Source organism: Ixodes scapularis, unplaced genomic scaffold (genome assembly GCF_016920785.2).
Source record: "Ixodes scapularis isolate PalLabHiFi unplaced genomic scaffold, ASM1692078v2 PGA_scaffold5__190_contigs__length_132052651, whole genome shotgun sequence".
Classification (NCBI taxonomy): domain Eukaryota; kingdom Metazoa; phylum Arthropoda; class Arachnida; order Ixodida; family Ixodidae; genus Ixodes; species Ixodes scapularis.
Genome location: NW_024609880.1, coordinates 40177483 through 40199578, shown reverse-complemented (window position 1 = coordinate 40199578; position 22096 = coordinate 40177483). Strand labels below are relative to the sequence as shown.

Here is a 22096-nt window from a genome sequence, read left to right as displayed (position 1 = left end):
CACGGCGCATAACTATTGGAGCTCTTAATGACACAGCAGTTCATGCTGGCAACCCAGCGCAACCGCGCCGCTCCGACTTCAATGCGTACCAATGTACGCGGTTTAGTTTTGCTTTGCTGGGGTTCTTACTGTATACCTTCGGTAAGTGGCGCGCGGTGGCGCGGAGTGTATAGTAGTTGTACGATTTATTATCTTCACCTGCTTTACATATGGTCCTACCATGAAGCGGCCAACTATTGGGTCAGTTTTAGTTCCGTTCGTGTAAAAACTTGAATACCCATGATATCCAGGTTGGACATAAAAAAAAAATATTATTGTCTCATCAATTCATTCCGAGAATTTCTTTTTATGGAGCACTGAGGCTTTAAATCTATTTCTACTGACACCGCGAAACTCAGATTCCTCATGACACAGTGGATGAACAACCAATTGTTTATTTTCAAACATTTATGGAATTCGATGTTTTAAGGCTTTCACGAGTCAGGTCCTGAGGGGCAGAGCAAACTCAAATAAAACACATTAACCCCAGAGCAAACCTCCTAGTTTCAAGTATTGCATCATTGGCCCCTGCATACAGGCTAAGTACCGGGGGAGCTGCGAAACGCACAAATAGCCAATGCAGTTCCTAATAGTAAATGGGGTTCAACATTTTTAGGGCTGATGCTCTGCTTGGACACAATGCTAGGACAGTCAAACTTGGAGCTTGCAACGCCACGATGTATGGTCAATAGATAGTCTACCCGTGATTTAAGACATCAATATCAAGTTTCTATAATACTGTGGCAGAGAAGTCAATTTTGAGTCAAATAAGAGCCCCAGAAACGTGTGTTCAATTTTTGAGTCTATTGGTGTTCCATCCATACATCTAGAAGGTTCTGGCTGAAGTCCACATCGTCGAAAGAAACACAGACAGGCTGGTTCTTCCTTTCAGAAAATAATTTGAAACCATTCGCGTCAAACCATTTGTGTAAGTTTTTGATTGAAAGTGGAACCCCACGTTCGCATATTGATGAACTACAGGATGAAACAGAAATCTAAGTGTCATCTACGTATATAAAATGCTGCACCAAAAAGGTATGGCACGAGCAGTCGAATTCATCTTTAAAATTTAAAAAAAAGTTACATTTGAAGCTGCTCCTTGGGGGTCTCCGTTTTCTTAAAAGAACTCTTTGGAATTTATTTTATTTATTTATTCTCAAGGTCGTCAGACATTACGAAGCGAAGTGGTAATAAAACGCAGCCTCACGCAAAGAATACGATATGTTCCAAGTAACCTTGGATAAAACTTAGCATTCGGCCTCGAACACTGACGCCAAACAAATCCTTCAGTATTCCAAAGCTCCAGCTTGTATCAAACCTCTTTTCTAAATAAAGAAAAAAGACAGAAAGACAATCAATGCCAAAGATTTACAAAAGCTCCCTAACAGTAGTCTCAAATCAAACCTGATGACCAACCGTTGATAGAGCTGTGTGTAAACCACACTGATACTTGCTCAGTGAGCGGTTTGTTTTTGAGTAATTTTTATATGCCTATTGTTTATCATTCTCTCAAGGGTTTGTTAGAAGCAGCTAGTAACTGCTCTTCGTCTGTAACTAGAAGCACAAGAAGGATCTCTTTCTGCCTTGAGCATGGGAATGACAATAGCGACCTTCCTAGATCATGGAAAGTGACCTGCCGAACAAACTCGATACGTACCGAATGAGATCGAATCTCGAGGGATGGAAATGACAGCATATTGTAATGTATGCCGTCAGCATGAAAGAAGTTTGCTTGGAACTGTACCAAAGTGCTTCGAATTCATACAGTGTAAAAGGGACCTTATGAGGTTCCTAGAAGCCACCCGAGGTGCTCGTAGACGTTTTCTTAACCTAAAGATTGTGCCGGATGAAAGCGGGGGTATAGTGTTGTTAGCTCAAGAAATACTCAAAGCGGTTCCGGAGTAGATTCGACTGGTTGTCGACACTTTCAGTGAATAACCTATCTTTAGACGAAAGAGGAATGAAGAAGACGCGAAAGCAACCATTGATTTTATGTACTCGATCCCACCGTTCTTTGGGTGATGCAGGTCTGTTTACAGAAGTTGAGTACCCATTCAGCTATCTCGTCTAGAGTGCCCACGGGTACACTGTGCGCGGGCTTTCATTTGATTGAAGGTTATAAAATTGCTTGTTGTTGAATAACGACGAAACGTTCCCCATGGTTTGTTTTGCTTGTATTTTCCTAAGCGGCATTCGTCGTCCCACCATGGTTTTGGCCCCTTGGAGAGATGATTCGATGTCATGGGTATTGCAACGGTTGATGCATCCTAAATATATTTGCGATGTGTTCCGTGTTTCAACTAAAAGCTCGTCCAGAGATCAACAAGCTAAAACAGATGCCTGCTTAAAAAATGACCAGTAAGAATTATCGAATTTCGAACGTTGGGACAGTGTAGGAGCAGTAGCTACCGAGGTGTGAAAGTCTAAAATTAGAGGGAAGTGGTCCTATCATAAAGATTTGAAATAACTCCTAAAAATAAAAATGGAAATAGTGCGAGATCACAAAAGGAGGTGTCAATGTTTGTGAAAGTACGCGTAGCGGAACTAAAATTGATTGGTTTCTGTTTTTGTTATGCAAACACAAACCTTACAACAGTAGGAAACGTTCCACCAGCGCTCCCCGCACACGCAGTTTAGTATTTCCCCACAGAGAGCTAAGCGCAATAAGATCGCCTAGTATTAAAAATGGTGGAGGAAGTTGATCTAAGAGGGCATTCAACTCTGCGTATTGAAGCTGATAGCTGGGCGGTATGTAAACAAAACATACAGTTATTAAAGGGTTGAAAAAATGCCTGTTGCAACAGCTTCTTGCGTGGTGTGTAACGGAATCTCTACACATAGAGCTGTCTGCTACACATTTACGGGAGACCATCCTCAGGTGTGATTGAAATGCCCTCTGTCGTTGCAAAAGACTTGGGTGTGTCTAAGTACATTTGTGTTGGAATCACTAAAGTATGTCTCCTGCAGGCTAAACGCAAAATGATGATGCTCCTGACGTTAGCGAGTGACATCATTGTAACTAAAAGCGAGGCCATGACATTTCTAATTTAGGACCCAAAATGTCATTTAAATTTCGAGAAGACAATAACTTTACTATTCTATTGGTGCAGGAACCCTAGGAATGTTTTTTTTTTTTTTTTTTTTGCATTAACCTGTCCGTGGGTTTGGATGAGGCTGATGGTGTCGTCTCTACTGAAACCAGCGAATCGCCACCAGGGGGAGGGCAGTTATCGTCCATATTCTCAAGAGATGGAAGCGTGTGGCCTTTGACCAACGGAGGCCGTCCGATCGGCCTGACTTTTTTATGGTATCAGACGCAAGGGCAGGACTGCCCTGCCAAGGCTTGCAATTCCAGCAGAAACCACAGGTACCGGTTCTGCGTCGTTGGAGAATGCCATGGGAATGCTTTCCTACTTCGGGCTCGAAAGTGATGAGATATGAACCAATTTGGAAGGTTCCGTTCGTGTCCCTTGTGGAGAGCACAGATCTCCGGGGAGGTCTGCGCTTAAACAAATGTCGTGTACAGTAGAGGTTCCCTCCTCACAGCCTGAGTCTACCCTTGCCTGAATAGCAAGATGTTTTTTCTCTACCTGATAGCTGAGGTTATGCTTTACTTGATATGTCAAAATTTTTTTTCCTCTTTCCATTTTGAGCATGGGCAATAAAAAGCAAGGATGGGCTCTGCCACAGTTGGCACACTTGAGGTCGTTTTAGCATATATCGGCGACATGGTCAGTCCCGACCCCCATTCTACAGATTTCCTTTTAACGAGAGTTGTGTAAACCGTGCTTAAAACGTTGGCAGATGAAATAGCGCTGAAGGGTTCGGAATAAATAAGCAGATTCTGCTGTTCAAATACCCTGCTTTATCGTTATCGGTGGAGGGGAGCAGCGGTTATTAAGTGCTTTGTGTGTTTTTCCTCTCCGTCACGCCTCATAGTAATCCGTCTGACTGCAACAACTGCAGTTTCCCTCAAACCTTACATCCTTTTCTCTCCACTGCAACCCAGGAGATATCTTCGGAGATGAGATCATCTTCGGAGATGACACCCCAGACAGTGTTCAGTGCCTGGTGAGAGGGAACAAAGTCTGGGTGGTCTCCTAGGCTTGTCAACTTAGGTATTGATGTATTTTGATATTCCTTCTTTACTCCTATAAGGAAGTTCCCAGCCAGCTTTTTTACTTCGTAAGACTTTCCAATGACTTGCTTGAGACAGTTGCCCACCAAAAGGGGTTACATTTTGGACAAAAGGGGTTACATTTTGGACAAAAGTATAATGTCACTTTTAACATTGACGGCAAGAAAACGAGGGTAGGTTTCTGGTTTGCTAGCTTTTGCAAAAAGTAAGGGGAGCAGCGCCAGCCCTTTTAGAGGCCCACGAGCCCAGGCTTTTGATGCTCGGGAAGACATAGAAAGAAAAATTATTTGGTTTTTGTGCTGCGTTGTCAGGCGTGTAGCCAGGATTTTATTTCGCGGGAAGGGGGGGGGGAGGTGTTCAGCCGGCATTAACACCCCCCCCCCCCTCTGTTTTGACAAAGAGGAGTGAGTCCGTTGGTACGGACGTTCATGCAAAGATTAGGGAGGCACTGTTAAGATAAAACGGGTAAAGTTGCATTGCCATTTTTCCAAACGGAGCAGGCTTCATTTCCAGGAATACGGGCGTGGTGGCTCACTGCTCTACTGGCATCGTAGTTGCGGCCCAGCAACGTTAAGAGCTTCCTCACAGCACACCTCACAGCAAACAAACGCCCAACAGAACAAATCGGCGTAGCCCCGGGTTGGAGATGCTCCGCGCTCCCCCTTTGCTCCGTGCCCCGTGCAAAACCGATTGCGTGAACAGGGGAGTGAGCGGGCCCCGGGGCGAGAGACTCGACTCCCCAAACCTTTACCCCCCTCCTGCCTACGCCACTGTGCGCTGCCCACCACCGAGCCCAGCACGGGGACAGCCAACGAGCAATAACAAAAAGGGTTTTGCTGGATAAGTTGGCCTATCAGTGCTGCCCAGGCACTATACCCACGTGCTGTTCAAGATCGTTCAAGTTGAGGGTATTTATCGCCACTCAAAGTTGGCATTTGCCGCCAAAGGAGAGGGAACCAACAAGTAGAAATATGGTGAAAAGAGAAATATGAGAGGAGACATTAGATGGAGATGGGAATAACTCAACCATTCGAGCCGAGCCTCATAAAGACATTCGTTTATAGGAAGCAGAGGCCAAAGTGGTGTATTGCATTGTCCAGTGGGCCTTTCGGGACCCACCGGGCGAGGCAACCTACGACTGACTTACCTCAATCACAAGGATGCCCTTTTCCCCGGACGCGGGCATGCCACACACAGTCAGGCGTGGGTGGCTGAACCTAAATCCCTGCGATTAACACTTTGCTAAGCTTCGACACCAATTGAAGTGCCGACGCGCTCTTGCATTGGTGTCCGGTTAAGAAGATCATAGCGTGTTTGATTCTACCACACACTCGAGTTACGGTTTGGTACCTTGGCGTTTGAAAACCTACCCGCGTCCAGCGTTGCCCTTTCTGGATTGACACGTTACATGACCTGCCGGTGTATCTCGGAACATTACGAACACAGCCATGATGGGCGAGTTAGGAAGAACATGGTGGACAGCGTGCTAGCAGACGACAGAAATGAGGACAGGAGGGCCGGAGGGGAGGACTGGTTGCTATCTCGCAAAGCGTTATCAAAGGACTTTAGGTCAACTCAGATGGCTCGGGGTGCGTGATGACGCCATCACCAAACACCTATCGACTCTGGTGCCCTTTGTGCGGGACCGTATTGGCGTCTAGTGTTCATGAACGCTACAGCCGCCACTCGGCCACCCAAATGTTGATCTAGTATCGTCTCCTTAAAGGCAAATTGATCTATAGTAAGGGTTTACGCAAAAAAAAAACAGTGGGACAAAACGTGCGAGGAAACACGGGGCAAGATGTACCTTGTCCTACAATATTTTTCTGTGTTGACTATCAGTTTTTGTTCCTATGCTTTTGACGTAAAACCTTAGCTAGTATGAAAACCAACCAGCCAACTTGCATTTTATATTGATCATTGCAACAGCTGTAATGTGTGGAAAACCTAAATTTCTGCATCCTTCTGCGTGGTGCCGAGGTAAGCATTTTCAGCGGGTGGAATAGCCTCAATGACTCCCCCATCGTGTCCAGTGCCAAAGCCGACATTCCACACCAGTCAAAGACCTTCCGAATCATCTCACACCTACAGCAGCGAGACTGGCGCGCTCCGCTTGACTATTGGTGTACATCTGGTGGTGCGAAAAGGTTCGGGTTATAGTACCGGCCCGGCAATTCTCGCCGGGTTGACACCGTGGGCTCTCCACATAGACGATTGATTGCATACACGGACAAAACACACTGTGTAGCAGAGATAGAGGGAGAAGGAGAGAAGGATTCAAGGACCACACAAGGAGGGTGCAAGCAGTTGTCAAAAGGGTACTCTTAGGACTTGAGCTTTGATGATACTGAGAGTTGGATGCGAGAGCTGTAATGGTTGTCGGAGGACTGACGAGAGAACCGGACTTGGCCGACGGGTATGTCGGTCAGTAAACTGTTTTGTTTACACTCGCTGGGTTGTATGCCTTCCTTGGAAGCGACTGGAGTGAAGCTTAATGGGATTGGGCGCTATATGAGGCCAAGTGACATACAAATCTTTTTACTGCGATGGTTTGTGATCTATGAGTTTAAAATTTACCATGTAGCTTCACCGGTATACGAAGGAATAGCCAAACACGTGTCAAAACAGACCGTAGCATGGCGCCGACAAATTTAAGGAGCAGTGTATAGCTTTGTCTTTTTTACAGCAGAGGTTATGTGGCTGTTTGGAAGCACATAAAATTTACAAACAATTTAAACTTTTGATTGCCACCGCAGGCTATACCCGGGGCATAATCGGGTGGTTTCAGTTTTGGTTTGCTCCTTGCCCTTCCCAAATGCGCTATTATTTTTTTATTGTGTAGCAGCTTGTATGATTAAGCGATGAAAATAATGGTATATTTTATGGTGTCACCTTTGAACGGAATGTAGTTTGTGTTTTAGGCATCTTTTTGTTTGGTACGCTTCTTCGCTGTCTCAGAATGGCAAATATACTTCGTTCAACCTTGCACTTTATGACGAACACTGAGAGAAATAATAAACAGCATTTATCAAAGAACAGACGCAGTCTTTGTCCCTCAGGTCGGTGGTCTTCTCAGTTAAGGCGACAATGGTCCTTGGCTGACCGCCGGGCCCTGTCAATCAGCTCGATCTGTTCGCCAGGGTCCACACTCGACAGCCGGCCCTCCCACTGCTTTTTAGTGTGTCTCTCTATGGGTTGTATCACCGTGCTGCCTCCCCATCCCCACATCATGTGGTGGAGGTTGTTGGGCACCCTTTGGGGCCTTGCAGTCATGTTTGTAGCGGGCTGGATGTCTAAGGAGTTAGAGTGTACCATGTAGATAAGTATTGGTTTGCAGCTCCCTCCAAAGGACTGCTTTTTCCCTAGATAACTTCGCGTGGGGTGGTGGATTGACCCCTCTTCTGAGTTGCCAGTGATCTGGTTTATCTGCACTTCTTTTAGGGACTCCTTCATCAGGGCTCAACATGGCTCGGTCGATCGGCAGGGAGGCCCAGAGAGTATAATATTGAGCCAAGGCGCGGGCTGCCTTATTTCCCGCCAGATTCTCGTGCCCCGAGCTAAGACTATCTGGATTTACAGAAGCTCTTTCTTTCTTGTCAGCATTTGGTGAGCCGCTGCTGTCATCCCCCCTCCCCCCCCCCCCTTCCCTGGAAATTTTTGCATGCTGCCTGTGAGTTTCTGATTATTGCGAGGCGTTCCCTGCTTGTGGTAGCCGCAAAAGCGATGGCCGTTTCTTCCGCCACTTCTGTCTCTTGGGCCCTGATTGTCGCTGCTACCAGCTCCTTTCCGCTGCCTTCCACCGCGCAGGCTCCAAATGCTCCTTACCCTGCATACTTAACTGCATCGGTGTATCTTGTAGACTCCACTTTCCCCTCGCCTCGTTTTCAGAGAGCTTCCACCCTGGTTCTGATGCGCTCTCTGTGGTGTTCCGGACTAAGATTTCTAGGGATGGGCGCCACCCTTATCTTGTTTCTCAGGTCTAACGGGATTCACTGTTGGCCTCTTGTTTCCCCATTTGTCATGTAGTCTAGCCATTCCAGCCTGGCTCTGCCCGCGGCCGTGAGGTTCAGTCTTTCCACTTGACTTATTTTGTAGGTCTCTAGTCTCTACCATCTCCTTCCACAGGTTGTAGACCTAAAGTTGCATGACCCTCTCCGTCGAGGTTGGTGGATGTAGCCCAGCGCCAGCTTGTATACTCTGTTCACCCTTAAAGGGTAACTGCAAAGAAAAAAGTGTATTTCGTGCTGAGGTTGCCTTGCTGCATGCCCATCCGGGAGGAAGAACACGAAGCCATAACGCGAGGGGAAAGCGAGAAACCATAACGAGAAACTCATTTGTTAGAGTAACAGGTATGGGTTGTTAGTATCAACGTAAAACATTGCCGGAGCGTTCGAACTGTACGCCTCCGTAACCGCGATCCGTCTCCCCCCTTCTGTGGGCGTGTGCCCTCTTTTCTTGGCTTCTATGCCCGTCCCACGTGCGCTGTTTCGTGCCTCAGATGTTCTCCAGTTTGGGCGGCCGGCAGCGGCCTCTGTCCATGCTGGCAGACTCTCGCTCCCACACTCCCTCCCCCCCCCCCCCCCCGCGAACCTTAAGCGTCTGGCATGTCGATGCCAGTGTCGTCGTGGTCCTCATAGGGAGGGGGTCCTCGTCGAGGGTGTGGACGGCGGTGCTGTATCGGCGCCGCCGTCCACAATGAGCGAGGCGACCAGCGGGGTTCTGAAGTCTTTTCAGCCATGGCAAGGCTAAATAATCACATTGAATTTGGAATGTTGCGCCATCGAAATACATGTCAAATCGCTTTCGCTAAGCATTCCCTTTCTGCAACAGTGTAGTTACGCTGTGCGGAATGGAGGGTCTGACTTGCGAAAGCAACCGGGCGAAGTATACCGTCATGTTCCTGCGGTAAAACAGCTCCGTCGCCGCAATCGCTTGCATCTGTCTGCAAAACGAATGGTTGGTTTAGGTCGGGAAGATGCAAACACGCGCTTTCTGTCATTGCCTTTGATAAGGCTATAAATGCGCTTTGTTGTTGTTCGCTCCAAGACCATTTGACGCCTTTTCGAAGGAGGTGATTAAGTAGCTGAGAAATCTCGGAGCAGTAACGAATGAATTCCCTATAGAATGCAATCATTCCGAGATATCGCTGCAAACTTTTCACGTCATGGGGGCACGGGTACTCAGTTAGTGCGCGCAGCTTTTTCTTCGTTGGGACGGAGCGTACCGCTATCGACGAGAAATCCGAGGAGGTTAATTTTGGGCTCGGCCAATTGAACTTTCCCCGGATTGATTGTTAGGCCCTCGTTCTGCATCCGCTCAAGCACGATAGTCAAGTGTTCAAGACGCTCCTCGAATGTACGCGAAAAAACAACAACGTCATCCATGTATGCCATCGCGAATTCGTACTTTGCGTTTCCCGAGCACAACGTCTATCAGACGTTGAAAGCTCGCTGGCGAGTTGGACAAGCCAAAAGGCAAGCGGGTGAACTCGTACAACCCTCTGTGGCAAATGAAAGCGGTTTTCTGCACGCCTAACGGGTGCACCTCTATCTGAAGGAATTCGCGGCTGCAACCCAACGTGGTAAATGTCTCGCGGGGTAGGAGTGACCAGCCACACCGGAGTCCGGAACCCAAGTGTTTTATTATCACTTCTCTCGAACTGAAGACAACCCCGAGCATGCGCACTAGCATGGAAGGAAGTACGCGTCGCCGCGGGGCACGCGAGTGAAAACTGTCGTGTCATCAGTACATCCCCCCTCCTAAGTTTTACAAGTCCAGACGTACCGGTCGCCTAAGTTGGCGGCCCGACCTAGTGACTCTTATCGGCGTATTGTCCGTCGACGTTGATGTTGAAGGGGAATTCGTCAAGTTCGTCGGCGCTGCTGTTGGTGCATGCTCAACTGCGATCGGCTGTTGTTGGCTCCCTGTACCCGGACTTGCTCTTGCCGTTGAGTTAGCCGAACTGGCTGGAGCCGTAGTCTCATTGGTCGAACCGCCGGGATCCGAAGCGTCGAAGCCCGCCGGAGACGCGTCGAATAGTACCAGGTGCCGGCGGTTGCGTTGCAGGACTCCTGTCCCGGTCTCGACTACGTAGGAGCGCGGCCGCTTCCCTGGACTGAGGACTGTTCCTCGGCACCGCACGTTTTGTACCCATATGTCCTCTCCTACGGACAGCAGGCGAAGTTGGCGAGCGGCGTGACGGCGATTGAAGTCCTTTCGCTGGCGTCTTCGGGCTTCCCCGTCTTTACTTTTGAAGTCCCGACGTGATGGCCACCCCGGCTGCAACGTCTCTGGCATTTTCGGTACCTTTGTCTGCAACCGCCGGCCCATTAGCAGTTGGGACGGGCTGTAACCGGTTACTCCAGGGGTGTCTTGATACACCAGGAGGGCCATGTGCGGGTCTCTTGACTTGTAGAGCAGCTCTTTCATGGTCCGCACCATACGCTCCGCTTCCCCATTCGCCTGTGGGTAGCGTGGGCTGCTCGCGACGTGCTGTAAACCGTAGCTCTGGGCAAACTCGGTAACTGTCTCGAAGAGAACTGCGGCCCATTGTCCTATACCAGCAGGTCGGGGATCCCAAACCGGGCGAATGTGCTCTTGACTGCTGCGACGACGGGCGTTGACGTCGTCGACGTCAAGCTGATAACCTCTGGGAACCGGGAGTAATAGTCCACGACGAGCACGTAGTGTCTCCCCTCGAGATCGAACACATCCTCACCGACTCTCTGCCATGGACGACTGGGAGTCGGTGTGCTGATGAGTGGCTCGGAGCGCTGTACTCTTGTTTGGGCGCACCGCTCGCAGGCTGACACAAGTTACTCTATTTCGCTGTTTAGAGTAGGCCACCAAACTGCGTCCTTTGCTCTTGCCTTGCAGCGTCCGATGCCCTGATGGCCTTCATGTATCAGCGGCAGTATCTCGTGTCGCAGCGAGCGCGGATGAAGATGCGGCGGTTTTTGAGTAATAAGCCATTGCACACGGTGATGTTCCCACGTTCCTTCCAGTACTCTCGTAGATGCACAGGAACTCTGGACACCTGTTCTGGCGACCCCTTTTGCAGAACCGTTGCAAGCCCCAGCAGATGCATCTTCTGCTTGGTGCTTTCGTAGGGCTTCCAGGCGGGATGACACGAAATCAGCGGCTGCTGAAACCACTTCGCCGTCGAAAAGTTATATGGAGTCCACCCGACGTTGCCAGCGCTGATCCAGCTCCTGCACCGGGGCCCTTGACAGGGTATCCGCCGTAGCTAACAGTTTGCCGGGGACATAGAGAACGGCGAACTGGTAGCGCATGAGGCGAATGCGTAGTCGCTGAATTCGATGTGGCATCAGATCCATTCCGCAGATCCCAAGAGCGTGACGAGAGGGCGATGATCCGTTTCGATTTGGAAGTCGATGCCTCTCAAAAACTGATCGAGGCGCTCGACCACCCACGTTACCGCCAGGGCTTCCTTTTCGGTCTGGCTGTAGCGAGTTTCGGTGGTTTTGAGAGCCCTTGATACATAGGCCACTGCCCGTGTCTCGCCGGAGGGCTGATCTTGAAGCAGGACGGCCCCGAGTCCATAAGAGCTTGCATCAGCTGAAACTACTATTGGGTAGGACGGGTCGTACTTGGCCAAGCAGATATGAGAGCTAAGCATGTTTTTCAGCTTCTCAAAGGCAGCTTGCAGGCTTGGTCCCCAGTACCAGGAGTTGCGATGTTGCAGCAGTTCTCTGATTGGCGCCATGACGTCCGAGGGGTGTGGGATGAAGCGCCCCACGTGGTTCGCCATTCCTAGCAGTCTTCGTACCCCGCTAACGTCCGAGGGTATCTGCAACTTCTCCAGGGCCTCTATCTTTTCGGGGTCCGGGCTGATTCCTCTCGCGCTGATGAACACGCCGAGAAACTTGACTTCTGAGGCAGCGAAGCTGCACCTCTTCTTGTTCAGCTTGACGCCTGCCTCGTCGAGCCTTTGCAGCACTTGCTAAAGTCGACGATCGTGTTCGCCCTTTGACGCGCCGAATACGAGAATGTCGTCGATCATGCTCACAACTTCTTCCAGTCCCTCTAGAATGCGACTCATCTGACGCTCGAAGTAATCTGGCGCTGAACAGATGCGAAAAGGCAGCCTGCGGAAACAGAACCTTCCCACCGGGGTTATGGACGTCGTCAGCTCCTGACTTTCTTCAGAAAGCCTCACTCGGTGGAAGCTTGCAGTGGCGTAAAGCTTCGAGAAAACATTTGTTTGCCCGAGACGTCCGAGGATGTTCTCAACCGAAGGTAAAATGTGACGTTCCCTTAGTACGACTTCGTCGAGGCGCGTGAGATCTACGCAGATGCGGTAGCCTCCTCCTGTCTTTGGAACGACCACCATACCCGCGCACCCGTTTGTGGGGCGGTCAGCCTTGCGGATGACTCCTTCAGACTCTAGCTTCTGGAGCTCCCCACGAACGACGTCGTGCAGCGGGATCGGGACCCTCCTCGGTACGCTTAGAGCGAACGGCTTGGCGCCAGGTCGAAGCCGGATGACGTACTCCTCCTTTACCTCCCCCAGACTGTCGAAAAGCCTGTCTCTCCGCAGCACCGCTGGTGTCGCCACATCGTCGACAAACTGAATTACTCCCAGCGCCTGTATTGCCGGGAAGCCGAGAAGAGGTGGGTGTTGTGATGGCATGGCGTAAATGTCCTGCACGGTCGACTTGTCCCTCCATTGCAGCGTTGCGGGGAACGTGCCCAGTACTTTCAGGGGGTTTCCGGGGCCCGTGAGCTCACCTTCTGGTGCATGAAGCTTTTTCGCTACTCCAGGAAATGAACTCGACACCACGGTCACCTCCGCTCCAGAGTCCACTTTGAAGTTCACGTTGTGTCCGTTGACGGCCACGGTTGCGAACTTGGCTCTGGTACGGGCGCCTGCCATAACTGTGTGCAGCTCGACAGAGCCCATGGCTTTTTTCTCGCGGACGGTTTCGAAGTGTCCAGCTTTCTTGCACCACCTGCATCTTGCCTCTTTTGCAGTACAGTCGGAGCGGGGGTGAGGTGCCCTGCCGCAAAACCTGCAGCGTCCGTTGCTTGTGCAAGGCTTGGAAGTCCTCGCTGCGCCTTCGCCCGCCAAGTCGGAACGCCGTTGTGACTTCGGAAGACGTTTTTGCACGTTTGCTTCGGAGACCAGAATGCCAGGATTTGGTTCCTTCTGGAAAAATTCAGAACGGGCCTTCACGGCGTCTTCGTGAATACGGGCCTGAAGTCTCGCGTCTTCGAGCGTGAGCCTTGGCGTGCGACATAGCTTGTCTACCAGCTTAGAGTCCAGGTGACCAACGACGAATCTATCGCGGACGAGGCGTTCTTCGACTTCCGCGGAGGCGTAATTGCACTTTTTGACGAGCGTACGTAGTGCTGAGTAAAAGTCGTCTACTGTCTCGCCTTCAGCCTGGACGCGACGGTGGAAGCGCACGCTTTCGTAGACTTCGTTGACCGGGTGGATGAAGTGGTCGGTGAGCTTCGTCTTCACCGCTTGAAGAGAGCACCAGTCGTCGTTTGTCAAGGCCAACGTGTCCAGGAGTCGACGAGCCTCACGAGAGCCCATGGCGTACAGCAGTGTCCTGACTTGCGCTTCGCCCGGTGCCTGGTAGAGCCCAGAAGCGTAGCAGTAGTCGTCGAACAGGAAAACCCATTCCTCCCACTCGCCGGGGTTCGAAAAGTCGAACTTCGGAGGCGGCTGGATACCGGCGGCGCAGAACTGCGTAAGCTTAGCGTCTTCGTCCGCAATGGCGGGCGTTGCAGGATGCGTCACGTCGGCGGCTCACTCGCTGCGTCGCTCCTCCGGGACGGATCGCACTTCTGACACCATGTCTCGCGGAGAAGGAAGGACTAGGTGTTTTATTATCACAACTCTCGAACTGAAGATAACCCCAAATATGCGCACTAGCATGGAAGGAAGTACGCGTCGCCGCGGGGCACGCGAGTGAAAACTGTCGTGTCATCACTACAGTGACCACCGTCGCGTTACCGAGCGCGTACATTATAAAGGAAATGCTGGGAAAAGGGTAACTGTCCCGTACAGACACCTCGTTAAGCCGTCTGTAATCTCCGCAGAGTTTGGCAGTTCCATCTTCTTTCGGAGCGAGAACGACAAGAAATGCCCAAGGGCTCTTTGACTCACGTACTGCGCCGGTGTCCAGCATCTCCTGAAGACCCACGTCCAGGAGTTCTCTTTTGTGCACGCTGATGGGGCGTGGATTGCACCTCCAAGGCGGTGCGTTACCGGTTTCAATCCGATGCAGCAGGATGTCTGTCTTTCCTGGTCGCTCCGTGAACATCGGAGAGAACGGCCGCAGGACGTCCTCCAGTTGTCCCTTCTGGAGGTCAGTGCCCGGACACTTCTGTAGGGTATCCGAGATTTCGGATGGTAGGGCAGCTGCAGGCGTTGTGAAGTGGGCTGAAAGGGTTGGGCCAGTGATGCAGTTCTCTCGTCTGGTGAACGGAGTCAGATCCGCCTGGTTTATCAGACGATAGCCGCCACCAGGGAAGTCGAGCGTCATGCTTACGCCTGCGATAAAATCTCGACTCAAGATCACGGGTACGGCGAGTCCCGGGAGATACAGAAAGCGCTGACGCCGTTTCTCCTCATTAAATGAAATTTTAAGCCTTGCGGCTCCGTCCGCCGATATTGTTGACCCGGAAACTAACTGCAGACGTGTGCCTGCCGAAAGGAAGGTTATTTTCTTTATTTTTGCACAGTCCATACGCAGCGTCCCCTATAAGCGGGATAGCAGCCCCGGTATCCAAAAGCGCGGCAGAAGGAAAACCGAGCAAAGTGATCGTCATGCGTGGCTCTATCATTTCGTGTTTAGGCTGAATTCGACATACCGATGGAACAAGTGACGCTGCGTGCGTGATCCCGGCTGTGATAGTGGCCATCGGCGGCTCTGCAGTGGGGCTCATTGCCGCCGGCCGTAATAGTTTCGCGATTGGGGTGCCACGTGACCGTCCGGATTTTCACGGCCCATAGGCGCGCGAGGGTTGACCGGATTTCCACAATCCCTCCGCTCACTTCCAGTCCTTCCGTAATTTGTTTCGTTCTGCCTCGGGTTTGTATTTGGCACTCTCTTTGGAAGTGGCCGCGCCGTCCACAGTTGTGGCATTGGTCCGAATACCTGCTTGAGTCGCCGGCACCAGGGCGCTCTTCGGACGTCCTCCAGTGGCCCCGCGTTGAACCAAAACTACAGCGCATCCGGCTGCTTTGATTGGGCACTCTTAGCCAGTCCCGTGGATTTCTTAGCGCTGGGATTGCCTCGGGGCCCTGCAAAGCACATGCGGGTTCGAGAGAGTTTGCGGTCAAAGGTGGTGGGAGATAGCTCTTCTGAGCGAGGTAGATCTCCTCTGTGCTGCGGGCATGCCGGGCTAGCTCTTCAATAGTCTCAAAGGTGCGGCCGTGTAGGTACACGTGGTACTTTGAGTGACATTGTCTGAGGACCCGAGCTATAATCTCCGACTCGAAGGCAGTTGGTTGTGCCCTTCGTGTGAGTTCCTCCAATGCGCGAACATACTGAACCAGGCTTTCGTTCGGGTGTTGCATTCGAAACTCGAGTTCTTTCAAGATTTGTAACTCGTAACTAGGTGGCAGGAACTTTGCTCGGAATTGCCGCTCGAACCCCGCTAGGCCGGTGAACGTAGGTTGTAGCCTTAACCAACACGCAGCGCTAGACTGCAGAGCGAGAGGGAGTATTCTGCTTATCACGAGGGATTCCGAGGCGCCTGAGGCGGCTTTGTAGTCGTCGAGCTCACCCAGAAAGTCGGCGATTGACTTCCCCTCCTTGTAGCTAGTGTACACCGGCACCGTCAGCTGGGGACGCAGCTCCGGCTTACGTGACTGCTGCACGGCGAGACGCTGTGTGACCGCATCACACATGGCTGCCACCTTCAGTAGCAATTCGGCCTGCGCATCCGCCGTGCCTGCTCCGGGATCCATGCTTGCTCCAGGCTTTTCGCCATCCTTTGTCTCGGACCGTAGTGTGGGAGACATGGCGGAAAAAAAAACAGAAACGCCAAGCAGACAAGAAAACGTGTGCGGCAACAGGCAACATACTCCACTCAAGAAACTCCACTCAACATACTCAAGAAAAATAAACACGCCCCAAGAGCGATAAACACGCCCCCGCGTGACTAAGCAATGTTTTGAAGCTTCAATTCAATGAGCACTCGCGCTGTCGCGAATGTCATCACTACTTGGAAAAGAAGCACCGCGGTTGAAAAAAAATTACCAAGAGAGAGATAGAGAGAAAAAACTTTTAATAAACAATTCGTTTGGCTCTTCCGAGGCGAGAGGAGCCCTCATTCCAGGGCCCTGTAGCTGTCGCTGCGGCACGGGCCCGCGAGACCAGATTACGCTGGTCGTCCGGATCCCAGCTGGACAGCGCAGCTTCCCACTGCTCGGCGTTTGGGTTGGGAACTGGGGGGGCAGCCTGAATCTTAGGGCATGCCCACGTGATGTGATATAGTGAAGCCTTTTCGGTGCACAGGGGACATTTGTTTGTGGGGTATACTGTAGGGTACATGACATGTAAGAGGCTGAGGTGGGGGAAAGTATTTGTTTGCAACATGCGCCAACCTACAGCGTCCTCCCTCGTTAGAGATTTGTGCGGCGGAGGAAGGGTGCGGCGACTCAATCGGAGATGTTGAAGGATGTCACGATAGGTAAGGGGGATCGGGATGGGGACCAGGGATGGGTCTTCCTGCGGTGGCGGGGCCCGGAGAGTTAAAGCTCGGGCTGACGCGTGTGCGCGTTCGTTCCCGCTCAGGGAATTATGCCCCGGCGTCCATATCAAGGATACTGTAGGGAGTTGTTCAGGGGGGTGATTAGTTAAAATTCGATGAGCAAATCTGGAGAGGCGACCGTTGACAAAACTACGGCAAGCCGCCTGCGAGTCAGTAATTATTGAAAGAAATGTGATAGCTGGGGTGGACGTGATAGCGAGCGCTATGACCGCTTCTTCTGCCTCGAGTGGGAGGGAGGTAGGAACGGTCGCGGTGGTTACTTCTCGCATGTCTTCGTCGATTACGCTGACAGCCATGGCCAGTCGACCCGGGTAACTGGCGGCGTCAGTGTATCTGACGTGGCGGGCATATTGAAGTTTCTTCTGAAGAGTGCGGGCGCGAGCCTGTCGTCTCCCCTGATGGAACTCGGGGTGCATGTTTTTGGGTATTGGAGCAACTGAAATTTTGGTGCGATAAGCAGCAGTGAGGGGAATTGTTTCACTGTGGCCCAGGGTTTGAATTGGATAGCCCAGACGAGTTAGAACCTGCCTGCCTGCAGGTGTTAGCTTGAGACGTTCGCGTTGACCTGTGAGGTGTGCTTCAATGTGCTCTTCGACGGTATTGTGAATGCCGAGAGACAAGAGACGTGGTGTCGAGGTTCCGGGTGGAAGACCGAGGGCTTGTTTATAAGACCGGCGAATCAGTACTTCGAGTTTTTCTCGTTCCCGAGGTTTGAGGGTCAGATAGGGGACAGAGTAGGTTACACGGCTAATGATGAGTGCCTGGATGAGACGGGTAGCGTCTTCCTCTTTCAGGCCGTGTCGTCTGTTGGCAATTCGTCCCATCATACGAAGGATTTGATTCGTGGTATGCGTAAGACGTTGAAGCGCGTGTGATCCTCCGCCGTCTTGTTGGAGAAAGAGGCCGAGAATCCTAATGCATGTCACTTGCGGAATGACTTGATTCTCGAGTGTGAGAGTAAGCTGTGGCGGATCATAAGAATTGTTCCGGCATTTCTTCTTTACAATGAGCAGCTGCGATTTTTCAGGCGCACATTGAAGACCCCCACCACGTGCATACCGTTGAACCACGTCGGTCGCGCGCTGTAAGGCATCTTGGATCTCCCCGTCAGAGCCGGAGGTGGCCCAGATAGTAATATCATCGGCGTAGAGGGCGTGATAGACACCCTCTATTTCTGCGAGTTGGGCAGGGAGCTTCATCATCGCCACGTTAAACAACATAGGCGACAGAACCGCTCCTTGTGGCGTTCCCCTGTTGGGAGTGGGGAGAGGTTGGGTCCGAAGGTCGCCAATGCCGATCGTGGCTGTGCGGTTTTGTAAAAATGCTTGAATGTAAGCAAAGGTTCGTTGACCACAGTTTAGATCACTGAGATTGGTAAGTATGATGTCGTGACTCACATTGTCAAATGCCCCCTTCAGATCCAGCGTCAGGATGGCTCTAGTGCTGTGAGCGGAGACTTGTCGATTGATATCCTCGTGTAGTTGGAGGAGGATGTCTTGCGTACTGAGGTGCGGACGAAAGCCGAAGATTGTCGGTGGTAGGAGGTTGTTGTTCTCGACGTATGGCTGGAGCCGGTTGAGTATCACGTGCTCGAATAGCTTCCCAATACATGAAGTGAGAGAGATGGGCCTCAGGTTCTCCAATTTGGGTGGTTTGCCGGTCTTGGGGATCAGGATGATATCGGCATGTTTCCACGCTGCCGGTAATGTGCCTTCCTCCCAATGCTGATTAAAGAAATTGGTGAGGGCTTGGATGGAAGGGTCGTCTAGGTTTCGAATGATACGGTTTGTAATCTTGTCCGCACCGGGGGTGGTATTGCGGGTAAGAGCCTGGATGGCTTGATTCAATTCGGCCAAAGTGATGGGATTATCAAGGTCCGCGTTGGGGGCACCACAGTATTCCATGGGCTGAGAGGGCGGATGTTGTTGCCCTATGTACTTGTCCCACAGAGCGTCGAGAATGTCCTTGCTTGTCCCTGGATATTGATGTAGGAGTTTTGTGATAATATGCCGGGTGGCTGACTTGCTCTTGGTGGGGTCAAGCAGGTGGCGCATCAGGGACCAGGTTTTGGCGGTGCCCAGGGTGCCCTGTAGGCTGTTGCAGAACTGTTGCCAGTTCTGTTGCATGAGGTCCACAGCGTAATCAGCGGCCTCCTCTGTGAGCCTTGCTATCCGAATCTTGAGGGTCCTGTTGTGCTTCTGCCGACGCCATCGCTTGATCAAGCTTCGTCGAGCTTCCCACAGATGGAGTAAGTGGGGGTCAACGGCTTGTCGTTCGTCGGTTAACATGATATCTTTGGCATAAGCGGAGACGTCGTGTTGTAGAGCGCTCACCCATTCGTCGCAGGAAATGATCTCTGAAGTGGAAGTGGTTTCTCTCTGCTTACGAAACTCGTCCCAATTAACGAGTCGTGTCTTTTTGATGTAGGAGTTCTTGCGAATGAGGGGGACCGTAGTGATGAGAATGCAGTGGTCACTTCCGAGCGTTTCCTCGGTGTTGCACCATTCAGCGTCTGCGAGCCTCTTGGTCATTGTCAAGTCGGGGCACGTGTCACGCGACACACTGTTGCCAATCCTGGTAGGGCAGGCAGGGTCTGTGTGTACTGTGAGGCCCTGTTGATGGATGAGCTCCCACAATTTATTGCCTTTCACGGTCGCCTTGCCGTATCCCCAAGCTGGGTGCGCCGCGTTAAAGTCGCCCAGGATGACGACGCCGTTCTGCTTGGCTAGTTTGAAAGTCGCGGCGAGCAGGTAGGCAAAATTCTCCTTTCGTCGACTTGGTGGACTGTAGACATTGAGCACGAAAATACTCATCTGACCCCTTTTTGCAGGCAGGATCTCGATAAGGTTATGGTCGATGTTACTGCCATCAATTTGGTGCAGAACAGTGGTGAGTGATTTGGCAGTGAGTGTGGCGACTCTACTATCGGCGGACGTTGTATGACAGTTGTAGCCGGATTGCGATGGGACCGATCCGGTTTCTTGAATTGCTATGACATCAGGGAGGGTTTCGGCATCGCATATGTATTGACGAAGAGAGGCATGTTTTTGCTTGTACATACGACAATTCCATTGCTAAATGGTTAGGTTGTGGGAAGTTTGTTGAGCCTGATTATTCATCATGACCGGGTGTATGAGTAGGAAGGGAGGGGGATTCTAGGTTGGGTATTAGTTTTGCTTTTTTGCGGTTTGCGTGGTCAGTATCTTCAGTGTTAATGAGAGTATGAAGGTGCTGGAGCGCCTGTTTCATCTCTTGCAGCTGTTGTTGGGACTGCTCTTGGGACAGCTGCATTTGCTGCTGGATCTGAATGATTTGCTGCTGCATTTGTTGTTGTGATTGTACGAGTGTTTCTCCTAGTCCTGTTTCTATTTGCGAGGGCATGGGGCCAGTGGGTCCGGGGATTACAGCCACTTCATCGGAAGCTGACACTGGTGAAGTTGTTTTTTTCCCCGGATGTGATTTGATTGCGAGTATGACCTGGGAGGGGTCTGGGGGTGGCGAGGATCTTGAGGGTGTAAGGAGTGTTCGGAGTTGCCTATTCTCCTCTCTAAGTTGCCGACTCTCCTCTTTAAGTTGTTGATTCTCAGCCCTTAGTTCCTTTAACTGGTTTAAAATTTCGGTTAGCTGCTGACTAACATCCGGCGCGCAGGACGAAGAGGAAGTGGTCTGCCTCTTTTGGTTGTTTTGTGGGAATAGCCGCGCTGCCCAGCTCATCCTGTTGTTGTCTGTTGGTTGACAGAGTGCTGCTGGTGCGTTGTCGCATTGTGGGTTGCTTGATCGTGTCCTGGAATTGGACCTTGGTCTTGAGGAAGACCGTTGCCTCGGTCCCGTCCTTTGTGGCCCTCTGGAGCGGGAGCGTGACCGAGAGTTGACGCGAGTGTCCTTTCGTCTTCGATGATGGTTCGAGACAGATGTTGGTGGGCGGTGAGCCAGCTTTTTAGGGCACTCCTTGGAGCCCGTAGGGTGGGCGCCTGTGCATAGAGCACATCGGGGCGTACACTCGTGGCCTTTTGTTGGGTTGGAAACACCACACATCACGCACTTAACAGTGTCCGGGTTTGGGCACACATCAGCGCGATGACCGATCTCGTGGCATATGTAGCAGGCGTGACGGGTAGGTAGATACCAACTGCATGGAAGTGCTGCGTGCTCGAAGATGACATATTTCGGTAATTGCTTGCCGGTGAAAGTAATAAGAGCTGTCGATGTTTTTCCGATCATTCGGGCTGAAAGAACTTCATAGCCCGGCGAGTAGAGATTGTCGATTAGTTCTTGGCCAGTGGTCTCGGGCGGAATGCCACGCACCACGCCGCGAGCCGAGTCGTCGGGGGCGGCAATATAAGCGGTAACTTCATATTCGTTGTCACCAAAACGCAGGGTTGGAATGTCTCTGATGTGTCGGGCCAGGTCTTCACTTGGGGTGCTTGCGATGGCGATATTTTGTATTCTGTCCATGCGGACTTGGAATGTTGTCGAGTTTGGTCGGTCGCGGGTATGTTGCCGAGTTTTCTCCGCGATGGCGCGAGAGAGGTGGATAGTCTCGAGGTTGGCAAGATTTAAGGCTCCTCGCGGGCGAATAATAATTTTAAAATCGTCTCGAGGGAGCGGAGGTAGTCTTGGTTGTCTAGTTAGGGCCTTCTGCGGCGTCAGTTGAGAGACTGAGATTGTGGCCTCGGTATTTTGTGGCTTGACCCTTTTGAATCTTCGCCTGCGTATTTCTACCCAGTCCTCTCGTTCAGGTTGTTCTTCTTGGAGGGGGATGCCGGTAGCATCGCTTGCCTCCATGGCCGTTGCCATGCTTGGGTTGTGAGCCGGAGGCGGCGTGGGGCGAAGGCACGTGCCTAGCGCACGAGCACCGGGTAAAATGCTGCGTACCTGGTTAGTAGGCTTAGCGTGGCGGCCGTCGCTTGGGAACTTCGAGAAGCGATATTTCCGAGGGAAATTCACTCACGCGCTGGATGATGGTGTGCACTTGTTCCTTGCGACGAACTGCGTTGATTGAGACCAGAATTGTTGTTGGATTATACTTTTTGCCGGTGATTGAGGTCTCTGAAAGCGGGAGCCCGTGAATAGTACATCAGCGCCAGTTGGCCCTCGTCTTCTTTTTCCTACCAAGAGAAAAAACCCAGCCCCGTGTCGTTCCGACAGAATGGCAGCAAAAGGACG

General features: G+C 51.4%; 1 protein-coding gene across 1 annotated transcript; it reads right to left on the bottom strand.

Annotated features, from left to right (window-relative positions):
- Positions 1 to 8311: 8311 nt before the first annotated feature.
- Positions 8312 to 21727, bottom strand: LOC120839511. Its single transcript, XM_040209795.1, has 5 exons — positions 20973 to 21727; positions 20567 to 20772; positions 20108 to 20418; positions 17191 to 19980; positions 8312 to 8395 (listed from the first exon to the last, which is right to left on the bottom strand). The coding sequence occupies exons 1-5, from the start codon at positions 21725 to 21727 to the stop codon at positions 8312 to 8314; spliced, it is 4146 nt and encodes a 1381-aa protein (XP_040065729.1).
- Between the last annotated feature and the right edge of the window lie 369 nt (positions 21728 to 22096).